Source organism: Rattus rattus, chromosome 15 (assembly GCF_011064425.1).
Source record: "Rattus rattus isolate New Zealand chromosome 15, Rrattus_CSIRO_v1, whole genome shotgun sequence".
Lineage (NCBI taxonomy): Eukaryota > Metazoa > Chordata > Mammalia > Rodentia > Muridae > Rattus > Rattus rattus.
The window spans coordinates 10,329,588-10,342,734 of NC_046168.1; the positions used below are offsets into that span (position 1 = coordinate 10,329,588).

A 13,147-nucleotide genomic window follows, 5' to 3' on the forward strand; every position below is an offset into this window, starting at 1 on the left:
CGCTCTGTAGATCAGGCTGGCCTCGAACTCAGAGTGCTGGGGTTAAAGGCGTGCATCAGTCTCATTTGGCGATTACAGGAAAGCTGCATTGCAGAAAAGCCTCCACAGTGAGGTATTAAAACCCAGAGGTTTAAGTTGGAGTTTTACAGTAGAATTCAAAGTTGCATATAGAATTTGATTAACACCTCAAAGCCTGCCTCAACATCAGAAACACTGGAAGATAAACTAGGGTTTTACTGGCAGTTGGGCGCATCCGATGTTTACTGGAAGTTGGGAAAAGCTAAGTTTCATACAGAAGTCCTTCGTGGGAAGTCACTGTGTGGACAACTCTGCCAACTGTTGCAAAAGTGTTTTCCTGTGTTGGGGACACAAAGTTTTTACTTAGGTTTTAAGCAAAAAAAAATTTTTTTTTGAGTTTTGACTATGCAAGCTAACAAGTGGTAGAGGAGCAAATTCATAGTTGATGTTAAGTTCTTTCTCGTTCTATTCTTTCATACAGAACAAAGTTCTGCAAGGCACCCCTCTGCTACGCCCGCTCCGCGGTGCGTCCTCCCTTTTGCGTCCGTGACTGTGACCAGTACTAATTTGCCCCTGCTTCCCAGTAAGAGAGCTCAGACTGCACCTGCTCCCAGGGCCAGCGGGGGTCCTGGGTCTTCCACACTCGGCTTGAATTGCTCGTGCACGGACACGACGACCCGCCAGGGGTCACTGTAGCCTCAGAGCTATTGTACCCACCAGTGCCTGGCCCCGGCTGGCCTCGCGGAGGGCGTGGGACTGGGACCGCAGAACACTGGGGTCGGAGCAGAACTGCGCCTTGCCTGCCTGAAGCCAACCTTCCGGTCTCCCAGGGAAACGAACGCGGTGACCTCGCGACCGCCGGGCTACTCGGCGCAGCGCACGCGTTCTCGCGGGGACCTGCAGGCACCCAGCCAGACTGACCACCTCCGCCCCGCCCTCCGCCCCCGGCTGAGACCCCGCCCTGAAGGGGGGCGCTCGGGTCACCGTCCCGGGGCTATCCAGCTTCAGATCCGAGGCTTTTTGCCGACGCCCCGGGCCGGGACCGGCTGTACCTGGGCTGCTCCCTCCAGGGCCCCGCCCCGCGCGCCACCAAGAACTTTCCCTGGAGCCTCGGAGGCCTGGCGCCCCGGGTTCTGCCGCGCCCGCCCGCAGGTCCTCAGACACCCGGCTTTTCCAGGACGTTCGGGGAAGGAAGCTTGAACTTGGCCATCTCCGCGGGATGAGTTCCGGGACCTTCGGACAGAAGCTGCGGGCCGCGACGAGCTGACCTCCCTCGGTTGGTTTCCAGGAGCCCTGGTCGATCCCCCGGCAGTGAGAGTGACGGAGGGAGTGGCGACCTTCGCCGGTAGCCCTGCGTCCCAGTCCTGGTCACCCTCCACACAAAAGAGAAGCTGAGCGCTCTCGACTCTGCCTTCCCTGCCTTCCCTGTAAGGGGCTGCGGGGCGGGGTCGGCGCTGGAAGTGCGCGCCCGGCGAGGACTCCGGAGCTGCGGCTGGGGAATCGCTCCAGTGCTAGCGTTGGGCTGGCGCTGCGGAGTACCGAGGGGCATCAGAGTCCAGGGAAGGTCTGGAGGGCTCGTCCCGCCCTTTTCGTGTCTCGGGTCGGCGGACCTTAGCCAGGCGACTCTTGTTGTCCTCAGGTCGCCGCCCCATTCTTCAGAAGAGGAGCTGCTGCGGCAGGATGCGCGGGGACGCGCCACCCCTGCTTCCCAGTTCTGCGGACGCTTTCCGGGCGACTCCGGGCTCTTGACGCCCCGAGGCGCGCTCGCCCTCCCACCTTCGCTGTCCGAGCCTCTCGGGGTGCCTTCGGCTCACCATAGAACCCCAGACCTAACCCTCACCCGGGGGCCCCACCCAGACCCGCGCCTCTCGCCCTCTACACGGCGCGCACAATAAATTAATGCTTCGCGCTTGAGGGGAGGCGGCGGCGGGCGCCGCGGTCGCTGCTCTCGCCTGACTGGAGACGCTTTCAGCCGACATGGGCTGTTTCTGCGCCGTTCCGGAAGAATTTTACTGCGAAGTTTTGCTCCTGGACGAGTCCAAGCTCACCCTCACCACCCAGCACCAGGGCATCAAGGTAAGCACAGCCCGGGGTGCGGTGCGAGGTCTGCGACGTGGGGGTCCGCGGCTTTGTCTCAGGCTGTCACCGGTCCAGCTCGGCCACCGGTGGAAAAGCCAGGCAGCAGTCCCCGGCCTCAAACTGAGGAGGGGGTCAGTCGGGCTGAGGTAACTTGGAGTTGCTTAGAAAAGTAACTTTGGTGTCACGAAGGGTCCTACGCCCAAACTTCCAGCAGGAATTCGAGATCCAGGGACGGGGACAGACCCTGCCTCCCCCTCCCACCCCGCACGGCTTCTTTAGAAGCTCTTAGGCCCCTCGCAGCTCCCAGACAGGCGCAGAATTGAATGGACAGGCTGCACCCCACTCGGGTGCTGGAGGCGTGCTTCTTGCTTTGTGGAAGCCTTCCTCCTCCAACCCCCCTTTCCCTGATAGTGTTCTTCGGGGAAGCAAACCAATTCACTCCCTCGCTGAAGCATTAATCAGGTCGTTGTGATTGTGCTCCTCGGATTGGGTAATGCTACGTTTGCCCCGAAACCAATTTTCCTTCCTGCAAGAGAGCTGGTTTTATCTCCATGTTTAAGCAAGCATCTCACAGTGCAAAACCATAATCGGTTTGCTCCTGTTTATAATAATTAAAACTGTATTGCTGCTCCTAACCCAGAGAACCCACAGAAAGCTGCGAACTTGCACCGACCCCACTTCCTTAATTTTAATGAGTTCATCTTTTTGTACCTGACAACCTGAGGATGCACCTGCGCGTTGGTTTCGCTTTTTCTAGCAGTGTAACTAACGAGGAGATCCGAAGACTCTGTGTGTTTTGTTTGTCTTTCCCTCTCAGTATTAAATCACCCAGGCATTTTAGTTAAGGCAGTCTTGAGTCTGCATGTGCCCTGGTCCCCAGCCATGGGGCTGGGGATGGAGTTAGAGTTCCCGATGCCCTCTTCCCTCTCCTTGTCTTTCAGAAGTTAACCGCATGAGGTCAGTTCTGGGCATTTCTTTGAGGGAGTCTGCCCTGATTACCTTTATGCCCATTAGAAAAACTGTTCCTGGCTAGAAGCCTTTTCGTGGATGTTGCCAGTTTGGACATACAGAATTAGGATTTCATGGGTGTAATTCGCCTGCAGAAGAAAGGCCAACGTGACCAATTAAACACTTAACCCCTTGCTTTGGGAGGTCGTGAGTGCTGCTCCTTGGGAATTATAATAAGCAAAATTCAATCAAATTCTTATCTTTCAGTTTTCCCCAAGAGCATTATGCCAACGTTTGTAGAGACAGTGTTCGTTTTATGTTTTTTAAGTTTTCTTCCTGTGCTCACCCCTCCCCCCCTTACACTCTTAAGAAAGTAGGGGAAAACCAAACCCTTACGGTAGGATACAATAATGGAACACTTCGTGGTGTGTTATGTGAGCAACATAGGCCGAAATAAAATCAAAACAGCATCAAAAAGGGCCAGCTCTTGGTGATACATACACAGTCCCTGGATTGGGCGTGGAAACAATCAGAGAAGGTTAAGTCATGATCAGATGCTAACCCGACAGAGATCTTTTGGAAGTGCAAAGGAATGCATCTGGAATCTAGGGTCACCTGCTGCAAGATCTTCCGGTTTAATCGTGGAAAGCCATCGTCGTCGGCCCCCCCCGCCCCCCCCAGCCCTGTCAAGTGTAGATTCTGTCAGGAGAGCAGCTGAGACTTGGGATCAGATGGAGTGAGTTTGTTAAAGAAAGGTGAATCAGAAATCCTTATCCGTGCTTATTTTTAATAACTGTGGCATTTACCTCGTTTTGCAAATGGGTTGAAAACTGCTGAGTGATTCAAAGGCAGAACGACGTCAAGATCCTGTCCTTCCAGCCCAGTGCCACGCAGCTAAGCAGTATTTAAAGCGGGCTCTGGTTGGAAGGAATCAGTTTCACCACAAGCTCGGCCTCTCTCAGTGTCACAGAAGCGCACCATGCTGATTTTGACGTCCGTGTGTGTAACACAGATGTCTGCTGGAGTTAACCACATTATCTGTGGCTACTACACCTTCTTAAAGACGTGTGCATCAGGACACATCTGCCTGTGGTCTGTACTGGGTTAAGCATGTTCGTGTTTGCCGGTGGTGTGAAGTCTGTAAAAGCATCTCCCGTGTAAATGATACTTAAACACTGAACATGCGTGCTGTTCATAATTGACTTAGCCTTCTTAAGTTATGGCGTATAGATGCAATTACTATATATATGTGTGTGTTTGCTGTTTATTTATTTTATGTGTATTGGTGTTTTGCCTGTGTGCATGTCTAAGAGGGTGTTGGATCCCCTGGAACTGTAAGCTGCCATGTTGGTGCTGAGACTTGAACTCAAGTCCTTTGGGAGGAGCAACCAGTGCTCTTAACTGTTGAGCTACCTCTTTTGTCCCAATTAAATTAGATAAATCTAACGTCTTCTTAAGCTTACCGGTGAACAATGAGCTTTAAAACCAGTTGTCAATGGCCGCTATCACGGCGAGCACTGCACTGATTTACTTGATGATTGGACATCGCTCAGTACAATCAACGTTAATGAAAGCTTCCACTGTTTCTAAGGGAGAAGAGGCCTGTGCATCTCTGTTTAAAAGCATAGAAGAAATACCTATGTATTCCGACCTTAGAAACACAGAAATTGGATGAAAAGAGATTCAGGGTTTTGCGAGTAGTCAGGAAGAGAAAAGTCTTAGGCCAGAATTTTTCCGGCAGCATGCCTGAGATTTAAAGTTCGGAAAATTGACAGAAACGTAACTCTAGTTGAAGCCATCACACTGGGAAATGCAGCTCTTGTTAGTACTGGGAGGAAAGGAAGAAGGACGCTGAAGAGGAGCTGAGAAACCAAGCACTGGGTTACTAATTGTGTGCAAAATTGATCCTCAACTTTACCTCACACCTCTTCTGTACACGGCTTACAATCCTTTGAACACACACTCCGACTTCCAGAACTTCATGGCTGTCTCTTGTTCGAAAGTCTTTACTTTTAACTTCATGTACTTGATGTAATTATTTTTTTCTTCTTCTTGTATTTTTATACTAACCGAACTATTTTCAGAAATTAGGTAGAAATGAAAACGAAGTTAAGCAACACCAACTAGCTCATTTTCCTCCAAAATTAAAACAAAAAACATCAATTAAGATTATTTTTTAAAAGTCCAGGTAAAGATGCCTGTCCCTGGGGTCTGAGCTTGAACCTTGGAATCCAACTAAAGGTGAAGGAGAGGCCCAACTGTACAGAGAGGACCTCTAACCTGCAAAGCACACCTCGCCCACAGATGCACACCCATACAGCAACAGCAAGAAGAAGAAGAAGAAGAAGAAGAAGAAGAAGAAGAAGAAGAAGAAGAAGAAGAAGAAGAAGAAGAAGAAGAAGAAGAAGAAGAAGAAGAAGAAGGACGACGACGACGACGATAAGTCTTTTCAAAAGTATTTTGGGAGATTTCATGATGCCCCTTTCCCCCCTATTCCCAAGTGAAGACCATCATGAGATCCGATGCCCCCTTCTGCCTTCTGAGGGCACCAGCCACACACACAGTGCACGTTATATGCATGCAGTCACCCACACACATAAAAATATTAAAGACACAAATAAGGACCACTAATTTTGGGTTAAAAGTATTCATATATTTTATGTTATTTATTTATTTATTTCTTTTTGAGCAGGTTCTCACATTGTATCCCAGGCTGACCTGGAGCTCGTGACAGTCCTCTGTCCTCCAAGCGGTGAGCTTATAGAACAGGCAGGAGCCACCACATGTGGGCTATGTCTTATTTTAATAGAAGGAATTTTTTTCTGATCCCTATGTGGACATATCTCTGGTGCCGGAGAGATGGCTCAATGGTTAAGAGCACTTGATGCTCTTGCAGAGGTCCACAGTTCCATTCCCAGAACCCACATGGCAGCTTGCAACCATCTGCAAGTCCAGTTCTGGGCGACGACTTTTCTGACTACCGCAGGCTCCCCGCACATGCACTCAGCAGCACACACGTGCACATAAAATAAATGGTAAAAGAGAAACATCTTCGCATTTCTGTTATGATGATGCATTGTGAGTTAGAAGACTGTAGTTATCAAATGTAGACATGTGAGAGAAGCTTGGTAAAAACATTATTTTGTGTGCATCAGTTGAAAAGTGGTCTTTGGACTTGTTTAAGTACCAAATTACGAGTTGAAAAGTTAGCAATGAAGTAAATTTCCATAACTTAGTGAAGGTTTTTCATTGAAAAAAAGAACCTGTGCTCTGGTTGAAAGCATTTCAGTACAAGGATGATAGTTGTTCATTTTATATGTTCCAAAATGTATCATTTAAATAGAAAATAAATAATTTTCTGTTTAAAATTTAATTGGGAAAACTTTTTTCTTGTAACCATTCTGGTGTTACTTAGAGATTTGCATTCTTCCTTTAGAGGTAAACTCACTTGATAGGCAGGAAGTCTTTTTCCTTCGGTCCCTTGTTGGAGTCCAATCTGTGATTGGAAGACCTGGGTTTACATAAGCTGAAAGCTATCAGATGTATGCTCAGCCGGCACAGAGCTTTTAGCTGTTTGTTCTGTACTGCTATCTCTTTAGACTGTTCAAGGAAAATTTCCTCTGTGCTTGGCCTCAGCTTTTGAGTAATATTTGTTCTGGGAAACTCTGGGTAGGCCCTTTGTGGTTCTCTGAGCAGGGAGAGGTAGAGCACTTTTCCTTTTGTTCTTTAAGCAAAACTTGAATGTGGTTCAAACTGTTCCTCTGGCTTGTTATTTGGGGAACAAAAGATTTTCAGAGGAAAAAGTCACAAGGTTTGATTGGTCCTTAGAATTGCTATGCAGATAAGAAAAAGATTAATATTTTTATTTTAGCAAGGTTTGGTCCTCCGAATGAACACCGAGGTACTCATTTTTCTAGGATGACTAAATTATTGAAACTGACATGGCAGTGAGATAGGGATTCCATTAACCTAAAGAGAGAATCTGTTTGTTTTATGTGTTTGATTATTGCCTGTGTGTAGTCTGTGTACTGGTGCCCAGAGGGGCCAGAAGAGGGTGTTTGGTCCCTGGAACAGAAGTTACAGCTGGTTGTGAGCTGCCGTATGGTTGCTGGGAATTGAACCTGGGTCCTGTAGAAGAGCAGCCAGTGCTCTTAACCACCTATCTCTTCAGCCCCTCCATTAACTTTTTAAAAATTTGGTTTTAAGATGCAACATATAATCTAGTTGTAAGATACAGTTCATTCACTCACTGTCAGGCCCTGTTACCTCCTACCCACCCCGAGGTTCCTGCGTGAATTCTGGCAATCAGTTTTGATTCTTTAATCAGAAACCATCTAGGGAACCAGACAAAAGTAGTTGGGTGAGGTTTTAAAGTATATATGTGTCATGAGGAACTCTAAGCCTCATTTCACGTGGACTAGTAAGACAAACTCAGAAGATTAGGGGGCAGGAAGTGAAAAGAAATAGTTTTCATAAATTTTATTATATATAGATATATCTATATATCTATATATAATATATATATATACTGATATATTTTGATATTTAGCATGTAACTCACAAAACCCAGGGACCTTATAAACAAACACAGCTTGAAGGAAGTGATCCTTTAAGTTCCATATAAGTGACATTTCTGTTAATGTAACCCGAATGCGGAGCATTTAGAAAGAAACTTGTCATCCCAGAAGCTCAGTTTTACCTACCACGTTAACTTTCCCTCTGCCTTTCCCGACCTCTCCTTTTGTAGCAGCCCATCCCATCTAGAAAGTCCACCGCACAGTCCCCTCATCTGAACCGGCTTTTGGGACTTGGATCAAGCGTTTCATCTGCTAAGAACTTCTCAGAGGAACCTGACTAGGCAGGACTAAGCAGCACCCATCCGTACCCCACACGTCTCTGTCTCAGTGCCCAGCACACTTCAAGCATTATTTCTGGGCTCATCTGTCTCTTCCTGCAGCTTGCGAGCCCATGCCTGTGAGTCCGGCAGCTAGAGCTCTGTGCTTCGTGTAATAGATGCTTATTAACTGTAATTTGAATGGAAGGGAGAATGGAATGCTTCAGTTGGAATGGGCTAGATTGAAAATCCTTACTATAGATAATGACATTCCTTTGGCATTTTATTTTTACTAGAAAAGACTGCAGAATAAAGTGAGTTCCACTGTGAAAAATCTGTTGCCAAGATACTGTAATTTTTGTATTGATAATGGGTAGGGAACGAGACGATTCGGTGGATTGAGTGCGTGAGGCACACTGAGGAGCTGATTGGCAGCTGTTGCAGAAAACATGAGTCACACCATTTTTTTTTCCCCGTGTAGAAGGGGTGGGGAGGAAGCGAGAGAGGCCAGCTACTTAATGTGGTCTGGGCTGGCTTCAAAGTGGCTGTATCTGAGGATTCCCTTGAATTTCTGATTCTCCTGCCTTTACCTCTCCGGTCTTAGGTCTTTCCTTTCTCTTTTAAATGTAACATTCTCCTTCCAACCTGCGTCTTCTAGAAGAAACACGGATTTCATGCATCCCTGAAAGAGTCTCCTGTTGCCTTGATTGAGAACAGTGCTGGGTAGCGTCCCAGTGTGGACTGGGATCCTGAGGAGCTTGGCTTCAACGTTTTAACCTTGCTCGCTTTACCCTGGAAGCAGCATGAACCTGATTTGGCACTGTTCTCAGCCTTAATAAATACTGGGTTTGTGGGGGAAGGAAGCACCCCCCCCAAAAAAAAACCCCTAAAAACCAAAACAGGTTGTCAGAGACTGCTTGGCAGAGGTTAGCTCTGACATTTAGCCCCTGTAAAGCTGGTCCGTGTGGCTCCTGGCCATCCTGCCCTGGGTTGCAGTAACCGATGGTGTTCTTTGCTGTACGTTTTGTTGGTAATGTCACATACTAAGACTAAATAGACACCTGTTATCACATGTCCTAGGCAAAGACAAGGTGTGTTAAGTTCAGGAACCAGTCAGTTTACTTTGTGACTCAAGGAGCTTGTAAACTGTAATTTGGAGAGTCTGTGCCATTCTCAAAAAAAAAAAAAAAAAAAAAAAAAAAAAAAAAGATGGTCTCCTGTGCCCCCGGAGCTGTGTGTGCATTTCCTGTTTGTTTTCTTTTTTAAGTGAAACAGCCATCCCTCCTGAATGCTGTCTATTGTTAAGACCTTTCTCTGTAACTCAACACTCTTGGAGAGATAGATCCCCAGGGGCTGAAGTGGCTCCTCCAGAGGCTGCAGGCTTGAAAGGGCCTGGCTGCTTTTCTGTTTCCTGGCCTAGGAGATTGACACTCCAGGAGGAAGTCTGAACAAGGAAGATGGGGAGGCTGGGAAAACTAGGGAGTGCTGGGTGGGAGTATCCAGGCCCGTCCCTAGCCCTCTGGGACAATAGCACAATAGCAGAGAGGTCAGGTGCCGAGGGAGGGGTCAGCCAGTTGAGACTGGAAGGGGGTGAAACCGAATTCTGCAGCTTTACAAAGGACACCTTCCGAGGCTGCCTGGAAGTCAGAGATGCGGGTTCCAGTCTTTGGGTGAAGGGTTCTGTCTGGAGTCCTGCGTTCAGCTGGGTTTGTGTAGCGGTGTATGCCTGTAATCCCAGCAGCCAGGAGGCCAGGGTGAGAATGTCGCTGCAGGTTACAAGCCAGCCCAGTTAACAGAAGTGAGTTCCAGGATAACCAGGAGCTACACGATGAGATTTGTGTCAAAAGAAACCAAAAGAAACCAAACAACAGTCCAGATTTCCACACAGCCGGTAGCCTGCCTGAAGACCGGGTTTGCGAGCTAACCACAGAGATTGTTGTGTATCGAGATTCCTTCGCGCCTTGCCGTTCATTCAGAAGCAAGTTTGAGAAACGATCTTGGCCCTTTTGCTACATTAAATATCATTTCTCAAAACTGGTCTTCCCGTCCCCACTGTTTCAAGCTTAACATGGGTTCACAGTTTGCACACAGGCAGTCTCCCCTCCATCTGGGGTGTTGTGTAGATTGGGGGTGCTATGTAGATTGGGGGTGCTGTGTGAATGCCTCTACTCCTTCCTTTGTGCTCCCTGTGTTCATGTCCTGTCTGACATATACGGACACGTATTCTTCTTGAGCCAACCTCAGTTTCCTTCTCTGTATGTTGAGCAACATGTTAACTGTTACCTCATTTTATTCGTGGAAATCTGAGAGGAGGCTTGTAAGATCAAAGATACTCAGTAAGTGGTGATTGATGCATGCCCTATGTTATTCTTGAAACACATTTACTTCTCGACTATCATGTTAATGCCTCCCACCTTACCACCCTCAGTGACGTGAGGTTTGAGGTGTCTCTAAGAGGTGTGGCTTGGAGCTGCACACCTCAGCAGCTGCTGAGAACTGAGAAGGGTTTGGCTGAAGGCAGCAGCAGTGCAGAATGGGAGATGAAAGGTGTTTAGAAGGAGGAACTGTAAGGCCTACAAGAATGTGGACATGGAAAGATCGTGGCCCAAGGGGTAGAGAACATTGTTGGTAGCTGTTCGTAACCCTAGCTCGCCCTTTCATCCCTGACGCAGCTGACCTTCAGTGTGGCCACTGGCCCTGGGAGGAAGTTGGTCCCAGCCCTACCCAGTCTGGTAAGGGTGATTGCTCTAAAGCTGTACCTGTTGCCCCTGGAGCTGAAGGACAGACAGCACAGACTCGACGACTGACAGGCACCTGCAGGCTTGCTGGTACAAGTGCTTCTGGGAAAGTGAGTCTATTTCCCGTCTAGCACATTGCTTATATACACAACCCCTCCTTATCGCCAGAACCATTTGATTATTGATTACAGCCCGTAGGACGCAGTGACTCTCAAGGTGGCAAAGAGGAAAAGACTGGACAGGTGACAGTGGTGTCTCTGATCTGCCCTGGGCCTTTGCTCTCTGTCTCTGGATCCCCTCAGCGAGAGCAGGCACACTTCCTCACTGAAGCAGGAGCTCTGTTATTGAGGACCTTATCAAGCTGAGGTACAGGAAGAGAAGAGGTCTGGATAGTGGCAGAAGAGAAGTGGTGAGGGCATTCGTACCCACTGGGCCGTGCACTGAGCAATCCCAAAGGCAGTGCAGGTAGTGGGGAAGTTGGGGTTGAGGTAGGGCGACGTGTGGTTGGTCGGTCGGTTGCCTGTTTCAGCATCCCTGGGGGTAGCTGAGATGGTGTGACAGATAGCTGGAATGGAGGCTGTCTTTTCTCAGATATGCAGGTCTGAGAAGCCATTGATAAGTGACTGTCTAGTCTCCACTGCTCTACTGAGTATTCCCTCCCCTCTGTCCTCCGTCCCCCTTTCTGTTCTCCCCGCTACTTCCTCATTCTGGTCTTGCAATCCAGTTGAGCCAGACTGTTTCCAGGTTTGGGAATGCTCCACATTCCTGCTAGTCACTCCTGCCCTCCTTAATGGAAGGAATGTGATGGGTGAGCCACCCTATCCTGACATAGGCGATCTGCCTCCAGTCTCCTTCCTGTGAGTCAGCTCTGCCAATATGGCCAAGTCACCTTCTCCGAGTGTTCACCCTTGTGAGCTGTCGTATGTGAATCTCTTAACGACAAGCCTCATGGGTGGTAGCTGCTGTCAGCCGGCTGGAAAGCCTTGAGGGAGGGGAGGCCTTTTTTATGGGATTCCCCAGTCGGCCACTGTGCAATGGCAGGGGTTGTTGGGTTTGTGTTGATGGGATGAACTGATCCGAACAGTAAAATGTACCTCTTCATAGACACGAGCTGATGAGGTTGAAGGGGACGTCTCCCCTTCTGGCTGTTTTAGGTTTTCTGGGCATATGTGTGTGATAATAAGAACGGGTTTTGCAGTTCTGATATTAGTTTTAGAAGCAGCTTCTGAAAAGGAGATGTAAGTTACACCCACTCGTAATACACAATTCCATGGTTTTTTAAAAGGTATATGTAAAGCTGTGCCGCTATCACAGCGGCCGTCGCAAAGCTCTTTCTCGTTAGCAGCCGACTCCCGACTCCCTCACCCTTCTCTACGTGCACAGTTCAGACATTCCATATAAGTGGTTTCGTGGTGTGTGTGTGTGTGTGTGTGTGACTGTGACTAATTTTCACGTGATCTTTTAAAGACCTATTCATAATGTAGCATGTGTCAGCACTTGACGCCTTCATTGCTTGTAGCCCCTGTTGGATATACTGTATAGTCCGTGTCTTTTTCCAGATGATGGGCTTTTGGCTCGAGCTCACCTTTGGCTGGTATAAATGCTGCTGTTGTGACAGTTCATTCTCAGACAGTTGCGTTGACTTATGTCTTACTGTCATATATGCCCAAGAGTGGAGGGTTAACAGCTTACGGGCTGCTTCCATAAAGGCTGCATCAGATCCTGTCCCTCACTGAAACCCCGGCCTCGCCACATCCTTCTGACAACATTTTATTTTCTGTCTCTTTGATTACAAACCTAGTGGGCTCAAAGTGGTGTCTTACACTTAAAGTTTTTAAAAATTATATTGCTCTATTGTGGTTGTATTGTGTGCATGCCGCGGTCCATGTGTGGAGGTCAGAGAACTTGTGGGAGCCTGCTCTCTTTCTGTTGTGGGTTCCAGAGACTGATTTCAAGTCTCTGGACTTGGCCACAAGCACCTTTACCCGCTGAACCCTCTTGCCTGGCTCTCACAGTTGTTTTGATCCGCCTTTTCCCCAGTGAGTAGTGAGTTCAGCATCGCTTCTCATGTTTACTATCCGTCTGCATAGCTTCTTTCGTGGAAAGCCCATTGGTCTTCTTTGTAAGTTTAAAAACTGTGCTATTATTATTATTATTATTATTATTATTATTATTATTATAAAACTACATCCTGTATACATGTGTTACTAGATACTTACTTTGCAGGCGTTTACTGCAATTCTGTGGGTGTCCTTCTTACTTTCTTGAGGGGATCTCTTCAAACATAATTTTTTCATAGTTTCGATAATACGATTTATGTTGTTCTTCAGTGACTCCTGCTCTTTGTATTCTGTTTGAGCAGCCATTGCTTAATGCCGAGGGATGGAACTGCACTCCCGTGCCTCTGTCAAAGGTTTGTAAGTCTAAAGTCCGTGATCTGTTTTTCCTACTTTTAGATGAGATTCTGTTGTCTCAGAATTGTTTGTTGAGATTTTCCCTCTTTTTTTGAATTGTCTTGACACCACTATAA

The 13,147-nt window shown here is 47.8% G+C and overlaps 1 protein-coding gene across 1 annotated transcript in view; it reads left to right on the forward strand.

Moving 5' to 3' along the window:
• The first annotated feature begins 1,440 nt into the window (after positions 1–1,440).
• The window catches only part of Epb41l4a (erythrocyte membrane protein band 4.1 like 4A), a 205,883-nt gene continuing 194,176 nt past the window's right edge, over positions 1,441–13,147 (forward strand). Inside the window, exon 1 of the mRNA XM_032885655.1 lies at positions 1,441–2,094. Within this exon, the coding sequence (XP_032741546.1) occupies positions 1,996–2,094 (99 nt within the window). The 5' untranslated portion in view covers positions 1,441–1,995. The remainder of the gene's footprint in view (positions 2,095–13,147) is intronic.